We start from the raw sequence: 13,570 nt of genomic DNA, 5'->3' as shown, positions 1-13,570 counted from the left end.
GTGGGTTGGATGGTTAATTGGCTGCTGTATATTGTCCTGAGCGTGTAGGTGAGTGATTGAACCTTGGGAGGGGGAATTGATCAAAATATGAAAAAAAAACGGGATTAGTGTAGGAAGGTGCTTGATGGTTTGTACAGATTCAATGGGCTGACTATAACACAAGGAGAAGCCACAGAGGATTTTTTTTTAAACTACAAGCTTTTTAAATTCAATCGAGTGGGACTGAGCCAACTCACATTGGAAAGTTGGAGGTGATCAGCTGGTGGGAGTCACTGTAGAACATTCCAGAGAGGTTGGATATACAGGTGGGCGAGGGACAGACTGGGAAGAGACTGCTGGAACTGCACAACCTGTTTGCAAATATGTAAACATGTCACGTGTGGTGTGGTGCAACAATGCATTCAAACGTGTGATGCAAGCACCAGCGATGGTTGTTGTTAGTTCCAAGCTCCTGGGACCCAAAAGAGATCACGATAGAATATTGAGCAACTCCACATAAGCCTGGCTCGTAGAACAATTCCAAACTTCTCCTTGGGGTGGAGGATGACCTGCTCCCACTCCGGTCCTGTGGGTCGGAAATGGCTGACAAGGCCAATGTGGGAACTGAAGATGCTCCCACCACTATTCTGAAGAACTCAGAAGCCCAGCCTTGGCCGATATTCCCCAGGAGGCCAATATCACTAAAACCTGCTTGTGAACACAATGTCATGAATGGGACTCTGCTCTGGACAACAGACTATACTGTACAGTGACTACATCCAAGAGGGATGTCACCACTCACAGAACTTTGGGACATCATGAAACTCACAGCCCTGCGACTTAGAGGCAAGGTGGGTTCCCACAGAGTGGGTGGGTGTGCAGTCTGTGAGGTGGTCTACTCCTGTCACTGCCTATGGGGAACTTGGGTGTCTTCCCATAACAAGACCAGCACAAGGGTTTTAGCTCTGAGGGAGACTGCAGACATGGAGGTAATCTTCTGTCAGAGGGTAGCTGAAGCCTCAGGCTTGGCAAATGCTCCACGCATGTTCAGATGTGCAGAAAGATGGGCCTGGCAAGGCAGACTAAACATCCACAGCTCCAGCTCAAAAGCTGGAAGAGCCTCAGTATTGAAGGGGTTAATGTGGTACAGAAAGGGGATGCCGTGAATTTCACTTGGAAAGAACATTGACTGCCCTGCAACTGTGCCTTATAAAGTCAATATAAATGTTCACTGTAGAGAAAAAGAGAGAGAGAGAGAGAGAGAGAGAGAGAGGGTTATGAAAAGAAATGACCACTTGTACTTATGAATGCAATGAGTCACAGACAACATTAACCAGCTGATGCGCCAAAAATACTAGAATGTGGGATTCTATTTCCATCCTCAGGGACCCAATCCCAGACTCTGATCAGAATCAGCAGTGAAGGGGAGCGCTCCATGTTTTCCTTGGGAAAGCGAATGGGAAACTGGTTACACAGATGGTGGGGGAAGGTTCAGTTGTCTGCAGGGAACCCACTTCTACCCCACTGGCTATTCACCACTCTACCTGCTCAACCACAGGAACAACAGCTCCAAGGTTTGCAGACTAGAGGTTGATGTATTCCTTCACCATCTGTCCAGACCCACCTCACCCCCACTCCCCAAGGACCACCAAATGCTCCAGCCCAGAGTAGGCCCTGGCCCAGGACCACAGCATGCCTAGCCCAATCTTCTAGCCCAGATTAGGTCCATTTCCAGCTCTAGGTGCGGGTTTATAGTACCGATGGGGACAAGTCTGGCATGGTACAAGGGGTACAGTACTGGGCAGGACAGGTATACTATAGTGCCAGTGATATAGATATTGTGTAACACTGGGATACAGTACTGGTGGGGATGGGTCTGTCACTGTATAACCTGGGGTACAGTACTGGTGGGAACAGATTTATCACTGTATGACACTGGTATACAGTACTGGTGGGGATGAATCTGTCACTGTATAACAACAGGGTTTATTGTTATTGGTTTATTATTGTCACTTGTACCGAGGTACAGTGAAAAGCTTGTCATACATACCGATCATACAGGTCAATTCATTACACAGTGCAGTTACATTGAGTTAGTACAGAATGCATTGATGTAGTACAGGTAAAAACAATAACAGTACAGAGTAAAGTGTCACAGCTACAGAGAAAATGCAGTGCAATAAGGTGCAAGGTCACAACAAGGTAGATCATGAGGTCATAGTCCATCTCATTGTATAAGGGAACCGTTCAATAGTCTTATCACAATGGGGTAGAAGCTGTCCTTAAGTCTGGTGGTACGTGCCCTCAGGCTCCTGTATCTTCTACGCGATGGAAGAGGAGAGAAGAGAGAATGACCTGGGTCGGTGGGGTCTTTGATTATGCTGGCTGCTTCACCAAGACAATGAGGGGTAAAGACAGAGTCCAAGGAGGGGAGGCTGGTGTCCATGATGCACTGGGCTGTGTCCACAACTCTCTGCAGCTTCTTGCGGTCCTGGGCAGAGCAGTTGCCGTACCAAGCCGTGATACATCCAGATAGGATGCTTTCTATGGTGCATTGGTAAAATTTGGTGAGAGTCAAAGGGGACAAAGCAAATTTCTTTAGCCCCCTGAGGAAGTGGAGGCACTGGTGAGCTTTCTTGGTCGTGGCATGTACAGTATTGGTGGGGACAAGTCTCTCACTGTGTAACACCAGAGTGCAGTACTGGTGGGGACTGGTCTGTCACTATATAACACTGGGATACAGTACTGGTGGGGACAGGTCTGTCACTGTATAAACACAATACAGTAATGGGAGATAGGTGTCATTTACTACCAACAACAGCCATAAGTTCAGGAGGACCTAAATCAGGAATATGCGAGGTTCCCTAGAGTAAATGTGCACTTGACAAAAGGGCACTAATATTCTTCCCTTTGACCTTTACACATGAATGGTTTGTTCAGGTTCTAAAAAGGTGCGTGTACAAAACAAGGGGGAAGCTTTCTGACTTGATTGCTTCAACAAAAGCCTGCAGAAAGATGTGACATCAGGAAGTGCGTGTGACATACTTCATCGCCTGGGGTAAGTGGCTCCCCACAGGTTCCCAGACTCAAACTGCATTGTCCCAGCAGGAATTTCATCACCTGTTGGTAAGCTGCCAAGATGAAAAGCAGAGTGATCATTTCTGTGGCCAGCCAGTGACTCCAATTGGATAATAGGACAAAGGTGTTACATTCCAAAAAAACTCTTAACTAATCAAATTTAAGACATAAATGGACATCTTGGTCAGCATACACATTGGGCCGAAGGGCCTGTTCCTGTGCAACTCTATGGCACAAAGAGAACATGTTAGTGCCCACTTGGCTATCTGAAACATGTGGGTTTGGTGGTTTGCAGATGACCAACTGAATGCTGGTGTCAGACAGCTTGAAGTACCTTACTTTATCACACACATACTTTATCATGCAGTTTTATCCACATGGAAAGCTGTGGAAGAAGATGGCAAGGTTTTTGGGCTTGTTGGAAGTGATTCACTACATTCATGTGTCAGGGTAATAGAATAGCACAGAAACAGGATTAGTTACAATGCAAAGCAAACATCCATATGTCTGCACCAGATTATTGCTGTTAGTGTGTAACAGGTACCTGTAGTCTTCAGCTAGTTACAATCTCTATCAATGACTTGGATAATACATTCTGCTTTTTCATCCAAGTTTGCTCAAGGTAGAAAGCTAGGTGGGAAAGTTGATTGCAGGAGTATTAACTGAGGGTTTGTACCAACAAGGAGATCAAGATCCCTGCAATCGCTCAGCCTGTTGGGTAGTGTGTGTACACCCATGGGTGTGTGACCTGGCACATTTAGAATGCACCTCGAAAACAGTCAAGTTTACATTTCTGCAGTTCCTGCTGTCAACAGGCATATAAGCAGGGTAAGTGTTTGGGCAAGAAGATGGAAGAAGATGGGAAGAAAATGAGAGTGGGAAAAGCAGAAAAGTATTTTTTTTAAAGGATGGGAAACTGGTAAGTAGAGTTAGAGTCATACAGCACAGAAATAGGTCCTTTGGCCATTGAGTCCACACCAACCATCAAGCATCCATCTACATTAATCCTAAACGAATCCTATTTTATTCTGCCCACATTCCCATCAACTCCCCCCAGATTCTACACGCAAGAGGCAATTTAAGTGGCTAATTAACCCACCCACCAATTAACACATCTTTGAGATGTGGGAGGAAACCAGAGCACCCAGGGGAAACCCACACATCACAGGGAAAACAAACTCCAAATAGACAGCTGCAGAGGTTGGGACAGAACCTGGGTCACTAGATGTATCACTGACCCTAAAGATGGACTCCGTTGCTAGATGCAGGGATGGTATTTGTGCCCTGGTTCTGGAGTTTAGAACCAGGGGTCACCATCTGAAAATAAGGTAGCGGCGAGTCAGGACTGAGTGGAGAAGCAGTTTCTCGAGTGTAGAGAACTGCAAAGATTTGCAACAAGAGGTTCGTGCAAGCTCAAATCATTCAAGATGGAGTTCAATTGTAATTTTGATATTAAGGGAATCAAGGTTAGTGCAGGAAAGTAATTCTCATGTAAAAGGCCAGCACTGATCTTACTGAATAGTGCAGCAGACCAAGGGGCAAATGGCCTACTCCTGCTCACATAACTGGCTACCACAAGATGAAGGCGTATGCAACTGAGAAGGCAGCAGGCAATGCTACCAGGTTCCACTGATGAGTTGAAAGGAGGAAGGCGAAGGAGGCTCATGTGGAGCAAGAGCAAGATGGACCAGGTGGAATGAAGGGGCCATTTACTGCGCTGTACATGCGCTGGTACACCTCAGTTTAATAGCTCAGTATGATGAACTCTCACAGAGTTACCACCATTAATTCCTGCTTGGATCAAAGCATGCTCATTAAACCGAACATGTTCAATCATTAAACTTTTAGACCAATTAGAACAACAGTAATTCATAACCACTCCTGTCTCCTTTCCCCTACCTCCCCCCCCCCACCCTCAAGAACAAAAAGAAAAACAGGTGATTCTGCCTTTATACTTCACCAAGCACCTTCCAAGGCAACTTTCCTCAAATCCTCTTACAACATTGTAGGCCAAAGGGCCTGTACTGTGCTGTTATGTCCTATGTTCAGCAGATATCACCCTCCAAGGAATCCACACAAAATCAACTTCCCAGGTGAAGGAGCAGCAAGCCCTGGATGACATCCAAGCTCATGACCTACACCTCTGGACATGCATCACCCCGTGGCACTGAGGGAACCCAAGTGTCCAAGTGATCCTTAAAAGGACTCGATGCCCACTTGGTGGATCTACTCATTGGACCCTTTCTTATTTACAATTTGAATGGTTCCTTGGGATTCCCCTACACACAATTCCACCCTTCCCTTGCACACTCTGCACTACTTGGCACCCACACACACCACAGCAATCCACTCTGACATCAGGTAGTGCAGAGTGTCCCCTTAACAGCTCTTTAGACAGGAGTCCTTCCTTTTTACTTTGGCAACCTGAGCTGACAGCATTACACAGACCTGCCCCTTGCAATAAAATTTTAAATTTTACACATTTCCAGGACACCTATTGGTGGTGGCATCCGTTAGTCTCGCAAGACCATGGATCTGCGCATGGAGAGTCTTGCTTCAGTCAGTAGTAGTAGAGCAGCGTCTGTTGTGACTGTAGAGGCCTACACGGGAGTGACAGTCCTCGGCTGCAGTGACTGCACTTGAAGGCACTGTCCTCCTGTGTTGTTTTGGTGCTGTTTTTCCAGCGAGTGCGCTCTTCTTCAGCAGCTAGCCTCAGCTTCTCTTCTCCTCATTTCAGACCTCTGTGTAGTTCAAGCCTCCAGCGAGAGCAATTGCTTGCAATTTCTTCCCACCTCTCGATGTTAATGTTCAGTGACTTCATATCTCTCTTATAGACATCTTTGAAGGGAAGATGGGGCCGTCCTTGTGCTCTCTTGCCGGAGGCCAACTCCCCGTACAGCAGGTCTTTCGAGATCCTCCCGTCTGGCATGCGATGTATGAGGCCCAGCCAGCGGAGACGACATTGTTGAAGCAGGGTGAAGAGGGTGGGTATCTGAGCACGGGTCAGGACCTCGTTGTTGGTGACTCTGTCAGTCCACTTGATGTCCAGGATGCGTCTCAGGCTAAGAAAGTGGAAGGCATTAAGACGCCGCTCCTGTCTGGAGTAGAGGCTCCAGGTCTCGCTGCCGTAAAGCAGCGGGCTGAGGACGCAGGCCCTGTGGACTGCAACCTTGGTAAGTGTTGTCAGCTTTCTGTTCTCCCAGACTCGCTTTGCCAACCTGGCAAACGTTGAGGCTGCTCATCCGATCCATCTGTTGATCTCGGAGTCTAGGGAGATACTGTCCGTGATGGTGGAACCAAGGTATGTGAACTCGTGGACTACCTCCAGCCTGTAGTTGTTGATGGTAATGGCGGGGGAAGGGGGGGGGGGGGGGGCGGTGCTCAACACTTTGACCCAAAACGTTCATCTTCTTCAGGCTGATGGTCAACCTGAAGTCCTGGCAGGCTCTTGAGAAGCTGTCCATGAGGCTTTGCAGTTGCTCTTCAGAGTGTGTTGCCAGTGCCGCGTCGTCTGCAAACAACATGTCCCTGATGAGTACTTCACGAACCTTGGTTTTCACCCCTAGCCGGGACAGACTAAACAGCCTCCTGTCCGATCTGGTGTGGAGGTAGACACCATCTGTTGATGTTCCAAAGGCCTGCTTCAGCATGACTGCGAAGAAGATGCTGAACAGCGTGGGGGGCAAGCACACAACCCTGCTTCACACCGCTGAGGATGTTGAAGGCCTCTGAAGAAGAGCTGTCAAACTGAACCACGCCTTTCATGTCTATGTGGAATGACTGAACTATCCTGAGGAGCCTCGAGGGACAACCAATCCTGGTGAGGATTCTCAACAGGCCGTCTCTGCTCACAAGGTCGAAGGCCTTCGTGAGGTCTATGAAAGCAACGCAGAGCAGTTGTCTTTGCTCTCTGCATTTCTCTTGTAGCTGTCAAAGGGAAAAGATCATGTCGATTGGAGAGCGTTCTGACCTGAAGCCACACTGAGATTCAGGATATACCCTTTCGGTGATTTTCTGCAGTCTGTTCAGAACCACACAGGCGAAAACTTTCCTGACGATGCTCAGCAAAGAGATCCCCCTGTAGTTGTTACAGTCGCTTCTGTCCCCTTTGTTCTTATATTGGGTGACAAGGTTACAGTCTCTCATGTCCTGTGGCACTGCTCCCTCTTTCCAGCACTGGCAGAGTAATTCGTGCAGGTGGTTTAGTAGGACACCTGTTGCGCACTTGATGGCCTCTGGTGGAATGCCATCCAATCCAGGTGCCTTCCCAGTGGGCAGGCTGTCGGTGGGGCTTTACTCAGCAATGCATCCAGTTCCTCCATGATAGGCAGGCATTCCACGGCATCTAGCGTGCTGTCCGAGATGCTGTTTTCCCTGGAGTAGAGTTTGGAGTAATGCTCCACCCATCTCTCCATCTGCTTGCCTTGGTCTTTGATGGTCTCACCTGTTTTGGTTTTCAGTGGTACTGACTTGCTCTGGGTTGGACTGATGGCTTTCTTGATCCCCTCGTACATTTCACGGATGTTGCCTGTGTCAAATGATAACCGGATGCTTTCGCAGAATTGTAGCCAGTAGTCATTTGCACAGTGTCTGGCTGTTTTCTGAGCCCTGCTTCTTGCTGTCCTTAGCGCTTGCATTGTTGCCTGGGGTGGCATTTGTGTTCTAGTAGTGCAACACGCTTTGCCTCGATGACAGTGGTGAGCTTAATTGAGCTCGCTTCGAACCAGTCCTGTGTTTTGCCCCGTTTCTTCCTGAAGGCCTTGAGTGCAGTGCTGTGGATAGTGTCCCTGACAGATTCCCATCTCTGCAGAGCATCCCCTTCTGGTGGGTCTGCAAGGAGAGCATCCTCCAGTGATTTGATGAAATATAGGACACCTATATTTTCTGTGGTTTAGAGGAGGAAGTGCCCCATTTACACAGGATGCGAGAGGTTGCAGCCCCTTTTTGAAGGAGCTTCTCCAGACGTTCGGGCTGTGCTTCAGCCCCAACCTCTGACCTTTGGGCACCCAGTGACGATGCAGGTTGGATAAGCCAATAGACATCCTTGTCCCAACCATGGTGACCATCCACAGGTCCAGGCAGCAGGCTGGCGAGGATTCCATCCAATCTGACTGCACCTAGTGCCTGGGTGTGTGGATAGAGACCACCAATGTCCCCAGTATAATTGAGGCTCTCTATAACTAATGACAGCCACAGGAACTAAACTGAAACCAAAGCAGAACACGAGTTTTAGTTTTATTCCTGAAAATTTTTTCAAGAAAAAAAAGCAAACATGAAAACTGAACTATCAAAAAAATGAGGCAAATTGGTCAGAAAAGCAACTTTTGAGAAAACAAGCAATATGACTTGCACAAATCAGAGGAAATATTTTCCATCTTTAAAATGTTAACCTTTCTCTAAACTCTTGGCAAATTCTCGCATTGTATCTTTGAAAGAAAAAGATAGAGGTTTAAGAAATTAGTGGTCCCAAAATTTTCTGAGAACATTATAAACAGCAGTTCTACAATTTAATTAGAGCTTGACTGACCTCAACTTCATTTTCCTGCCTCAGGTTCTAGGGAAATGGGCCACACTTGTGACTGGGACTTTTGAGAAGTAACAGGTGCTTCGAAGACGTATCATAATTCTGAAAGGTAAAATCTGTTTCGAGCCAATGGTTCAGTCCAGGTAGGTTTATTTCTTGGCTACATGTTCATCACGAAAATAAACCCAGTAAAATAAATAGCCAAAATGTACCTCGTGCTTTCCAAATCTCCACTCCCTTGCAAACTCAGACATGGAGATAACTGAATTCTCAACTCACTTCAGGACATGTTCTTATTGGAAGTGAAGAGGGAGTGGTAGTTTCAGGTGAAATATTAAACCATAATCAGGTTTAGTATCACTGACTTATATGATGTGAAATTTGCTTTGCAGCAGCAATAAAGTGCAAAGATATAAAAATTACTATAAATTACAAAATAAATAAATAGTGCAAAGCAAAGGAATAATGAGGTAGTGTTCATGGACTGTTCAGAAATCTGATAGCAGAAGGGAACAAGCTGTTCCTAAATTGTTGAGTGTTGGTCTTCAGGCTCCTGTACCTCTTTCCCGATAGTAGTAACAAGAATGGGGCATGTTCCAGATGGTGAGGGTCCTTAGTGATGGATGTCGCCTTCTTAAAGCACCATCTCTTGAAGATGTCGTTGATGGTGGGGAGGGTTGTGCCCATGATGCAGCTGGCTGAGTCTGCAACCCTCTGCAGCCTCTTGCGATCCTGTGCATTGGAGGCTCCATACCAGGCTGTGATGCAGCCAGTCAGAATGCTCTCCACTGTACATCTATAGAAATTTGCAAGTGTTTGGTAATATACCAAACCTCTTCCTCAAACTCCTAATGAAGTAGAGCCGCTAGCATTCCTCCTTCGTGATTGCATCAATGTGTTGGAACCAGGGCAGATCCTCCAAGACGTTGACTCCCAGGAACTTGAAGCTGCTCACCCTTTCCACCACTGACCCCTCAATGAGGACTGGTGTGGGTTCTCCTGACTTCCCCTTCCTGAAGTCTGCAATCAATTCTTGCTGACCTTGAGTGAGAGGTTGTTGTTGCAATCTATCTCACTCCTGTATGTCTCCTTGTCGCCGTCTGAGATGAGAGCAAAGGCCTGCCTGTGCTCTAAAGTGGTGCCTAGAATCCCACAACCCCAGAGCATTATTTGGAAAACAAGAAAGTTATCCCTTAGCCAATATTTAACAGTCAACAAACATCATTAAAACAGGATTTTGCACTAAGAGGCCTTGGAACTGCTTTTACTTGTGTAGAGCTGCCCAGACTTCTAGTGGGTTAATAAAAGGCTATTCTACTAAACCTGGTTGATCCCAATGGTGTGAAAAGGGACTATGAATTCCAGTTCCTACCTCCATAAAAATATCCCAATATGTACATTTGGGCTTCCACTGAACAAGCTTTTAGCAGAAAGGAGCACAGTTTTGAACAAGGCAACTATCAAACAACTTCCTTTACAAAATACAACCTGCTGGAGGAACTCAAGTATCATCTGTGGGAGGAAAGGAATTATCAATATTTCGGGTCGAGACCCTGCATCAGAACTGTTGACGTTTTGATCGAGACCTGCATCAGGACCGTCTTTCCAAGCAACCTCCTTTAACCTGGCCCTGTGCTGCGATGATGTACATGAATTGTAAAATGAAGCAAATATCCCATCCCCTAATTGCAGCTCAATATGAACACAGTGTGGACAATTCCAAGTGTCCAATATTCCGTCTGCTGAAATGCTGAAGCCCACACAATACTCCAACCAATGGCGCTCATTGAAGGGGCAAAGAAAGGCACAACTTCAGGCACATGATCAAGGTGATGCATTTTAATAATTAATCATTGATGGGCTGTGGTTTTAGACTCAGGGCTTAGATCTGAAACCCAGACAATAAGCACTGAATCCTTTGTGCAGTTCTTCACATGACACAATACAAAGTGGCCTCCAAAACACCACCTTCAGAACACACCGCCCACAGTGGGCACACCCAGATCCTCAGCCAACAAAGAGTCCATCCAAAGCCTCTGCACCTTCAATGACCTCATCAACTAGTCTCAGACAAGAATCAGACACTGGTAATAAAAGTCATATTCCAACAGAAGACGACACAGTAGTCATCACAATGACTCCACATCAGTTAATTTTTGGAATTCAATCTTAGGTTAAGAATGTGCTCACAGTGTAGATTTTCCACTGTTGGCCAACTGTAGCAAAGAGTAAATTCTGCAAAAGATAGTCATTCTAATTTATTAATGGTAGCAAAGGAAGGAAGACTACCAGTAACAGGTAGTCTTTTCAAGACTTCACAGAGACTTCACTAGTTGTTTCACTGTACACATATATTCAGAGACAGTATCATGTCGAGCAAGTAGGTGGAAAAAGGCCCTGTAAACTCACTGATGGCACATAACCAGTGATGTAGGAAGTATTGTTTCACAACGACGTACACAATTCACACATCACATAATTGTTACTTGTGGCAACTTACAAATAAACATTAAAAGCTCAATATGTTCTTTTTCTCTCATTATTATCACCAATTTTAAAAAAGGCAACACGCAAGACAATGCACCTATTAAAATCACATCGAGGTGTTTGTTGTTTGCCCATGAATATTATCAGTTTTTTCCCCAGGGTATCAACATGTATCCAGTAGCAGACGGATTTAGTTGGCAGCATCCTCACCCCAGAGACACAAGATTCAATCCATACTCTGCATGGTTTTAACCATGGTTTTGTTTCCCTCGCCACCAACTACATCCTTCACTCTGGCATCAGGGGTCTAAAACTGGCTTGGACCACATATCCACGACATCTACCTAGACACCCGTAACATCACCCAACTGGGTTGGCATAGGAGACTATTTGGCCCATCAATTCTATGCTGGCTCTCAGACCAATCCCAACAATCCCATTCCCCCACCTATTTCCCTCTCAGATGCCCATTAACTCCACCCTGATTCTCCTACCATCACCTACACTGAGGGTAATTTACCAAAGCCAGTTATCCAGGGCACACAGGGGAAAACCTGTACAGTCATGGAGGAACATGCCAACTCCACACACACAGCACCAGAGGTTAAAATTGAACCTGGTTCTCTGGAGCTGTGAGGCAGCTGCACTACCTGCTGCCCCACTGGTTCTTGTAATATCCAGAAATCAATGACTTGATCCTGGCATAGAATTCTGAATATCTCCTCCTCTCTGTCCTGAATGGCCGACCTCTTATTCTGAGACTGGGAGCCCTGCTTCCAGACATCCCATCTGGGGGAAAACATCTCTCCACATTAACTCTGCAAAGAATTTTTAAAGTTTCAATGAGTTGCCTCTCAGTCTTCTAAACTCTAGAGAGCAGCAAGTCAAGAGGGCAGCTCACTGCTACCTTCTCATGGGGCAGTCATAGAGTAATACAGTGCAGAAACAGGCCCTTTGGCCCAACTGGTCCATGCTGACCAAGTTGCCTAACTGAGCTAGTCTCGTGCCCGCATTTGGCTCATATCCCTTTAAACCTTTCCTATCCATGTATCCAAGTGTCTTTTAAGTGTTATAATTGTACCTGCTTCAACCACTTCCTCTGGCAGCTCATTTCATACCATCCTCTCTGCGAAGAAGTTGCCCCTCAAGTCCCTTTTAAATCTTTCCCCTCTCATCTTAAATCTGTGCCCTTTAGGTTTTTTTGATTCCCCACCCCTGGGAAAAAAGACTGTCTGCATTCTATGCCCCCATGATTTTATACACCCCTTAGTCTCTAAAAGTCCCAGCCTGTCCATATAACTCAGTCAGCGATGGGGAACTGATCTGGTCCAGGCCTGTGACACCCAGATCCAGTAAATGAATTAAGAAACCACTGTGGACACAGGTTTCTCCTTGAGTGCTTACTCCCTGAAAGAGAAAACACTGGCAAGGTGAGGGTAGGGGGTGTGAATGGGAGGGAAGGGGAGGAGGAGGGGGAAGGGGAGGGGGAAGGGGGGGAGGGGAAGGGGAGGAGGGGAGAAGGGGAGGAGGGAGAAGGGGAGGAGGAAGGGGGAGGAAGGGGAAGGGGAAGGGGGGAGGAAGGGGAAGGGGAAGGGGGGAGGAAGGGGAAGGGGAAGGGGGGAGGAAGGGGAAGGGGAAGGGGGGAGGAAGGGGAAGGGAAGGGGGGAGGAAGGGGAAGGGGAAGGGGGGGAAGGGAAGGGGAAGGGAGGGGAGGGAGGGGGAGGGGGAGGGGGAGGGGGAGGGGAAGGGGGAGGGGGAGGGGGAGGGGGGTGAGGGGGAGGGGGAGGGGGAGGGGGAGGGGAGGGGGAGGGGGGAGGGGGAGGGGAGGGGGAGGGGAGGGAGAGGGAAGGGAGGGGGAGGGGAGGGGGGAAGGGAAGGTGGAAGGGGAAGGGGAGAAGGAAGAGCAGCCGGTTTACCTTGGTGACTAGCAGAGGCTCCCGGTGCTCCTGGCCTCCCCGCAAGGTGAATCCCCAAGGCGCTCCCCCGCTCAGGGCCACCTCGACCAGCGGCTGCCCTCGGCCGCCCTCCGCTCGCCCATGCCCGGCTCCGTGCCGCCCGGCTCGTCGGCTGCCGCCGCTCCCTTTGTGCGCACCCCTTCCCCGGCCATGGGGACTGGCTCTGGCTCCGGCAGGACCCTCGCTCATTCGGGGCCGTGGGCTGGGGAGGAAGGGGAGCGCCTCTGCTCGCCCGGCGGAGCCGCTCGCTCCCCTCGCTGAGTGCGAGCTCCGAGCCCGAGTCCCCGCCCTTGCCGGGCGGCGCACCTTTCACCTGCGGCGCGGCGTCCCATCTCGCCCCGACGAGCTGCCCCTCCGCGGATCCTCACTCACCCTGCTGGGCGCTGCCACACACAGCAGCCCGCTCACCTCCTCCACCATTCGGCCCCTCTCTCCGTGCTACGCCCGCAGCCAAGTTACTTCAGAGTTCATTGACTCCACTTCGACCCGTGCCTCAGCACCACTGTTTAATCTGCGAGCTTCACACAAGTGAGGAATTCTATTGCAG

The 13,570-nt window shown here is 48.2% G+C and overlaps 1 protein-coding gene across 5 annotated transcripts in view; it reads right to left on the bottom strand.

The window, feature by feature from the left end:
* Nucleotides 1-13,352, bottom strand: part of LOC127569144 (protein Shroom2-like) — a 180,621-nt gene extending 167,269 nt beyond the window's left edge. For 3 of the 5 annotated variants that reach the window (XM_052013527.1, XM_052013522.1, XM_052013523.1), the window contains exon 1: nt 12,985-13,352. In XM_052013527.1, the coding sequence (XP_051869487.1) occupies nt 12,985-13,212 (228 nt within the window). In that variant the 5' untranslated portion in view covers nt 13,213-13,352. The remainder of the gene's footprint in view (nt 1-12,984) is intronic. The other 2 variants (XM_052013521.1, XM_052013525.1) reach the window with 2 other exon arrangements.
* Nucleotides 13,353-13,570: the final 218 nt, after the last annotated feature.

This window comes from Pristis pectinata, chromosome 4 (assembly GCF_009764475.1).
Source record: "Pristis pectinata isolate sPriPec2 chromosome 4, sPriPec2.1.pri, whole genome shotgun sequence".
Classification (NCBI taxonomy): Eukaryota; Metazoa; Chordata; class Chondrichthyes; order Rhinopristiformes; family Pristidae; genus Pristis; species Pristis pectinata.
Note: the sequence above shows the minus strand (reverse complement) of the source record. Positions and strands in the feature narration are given on the sequence as shown.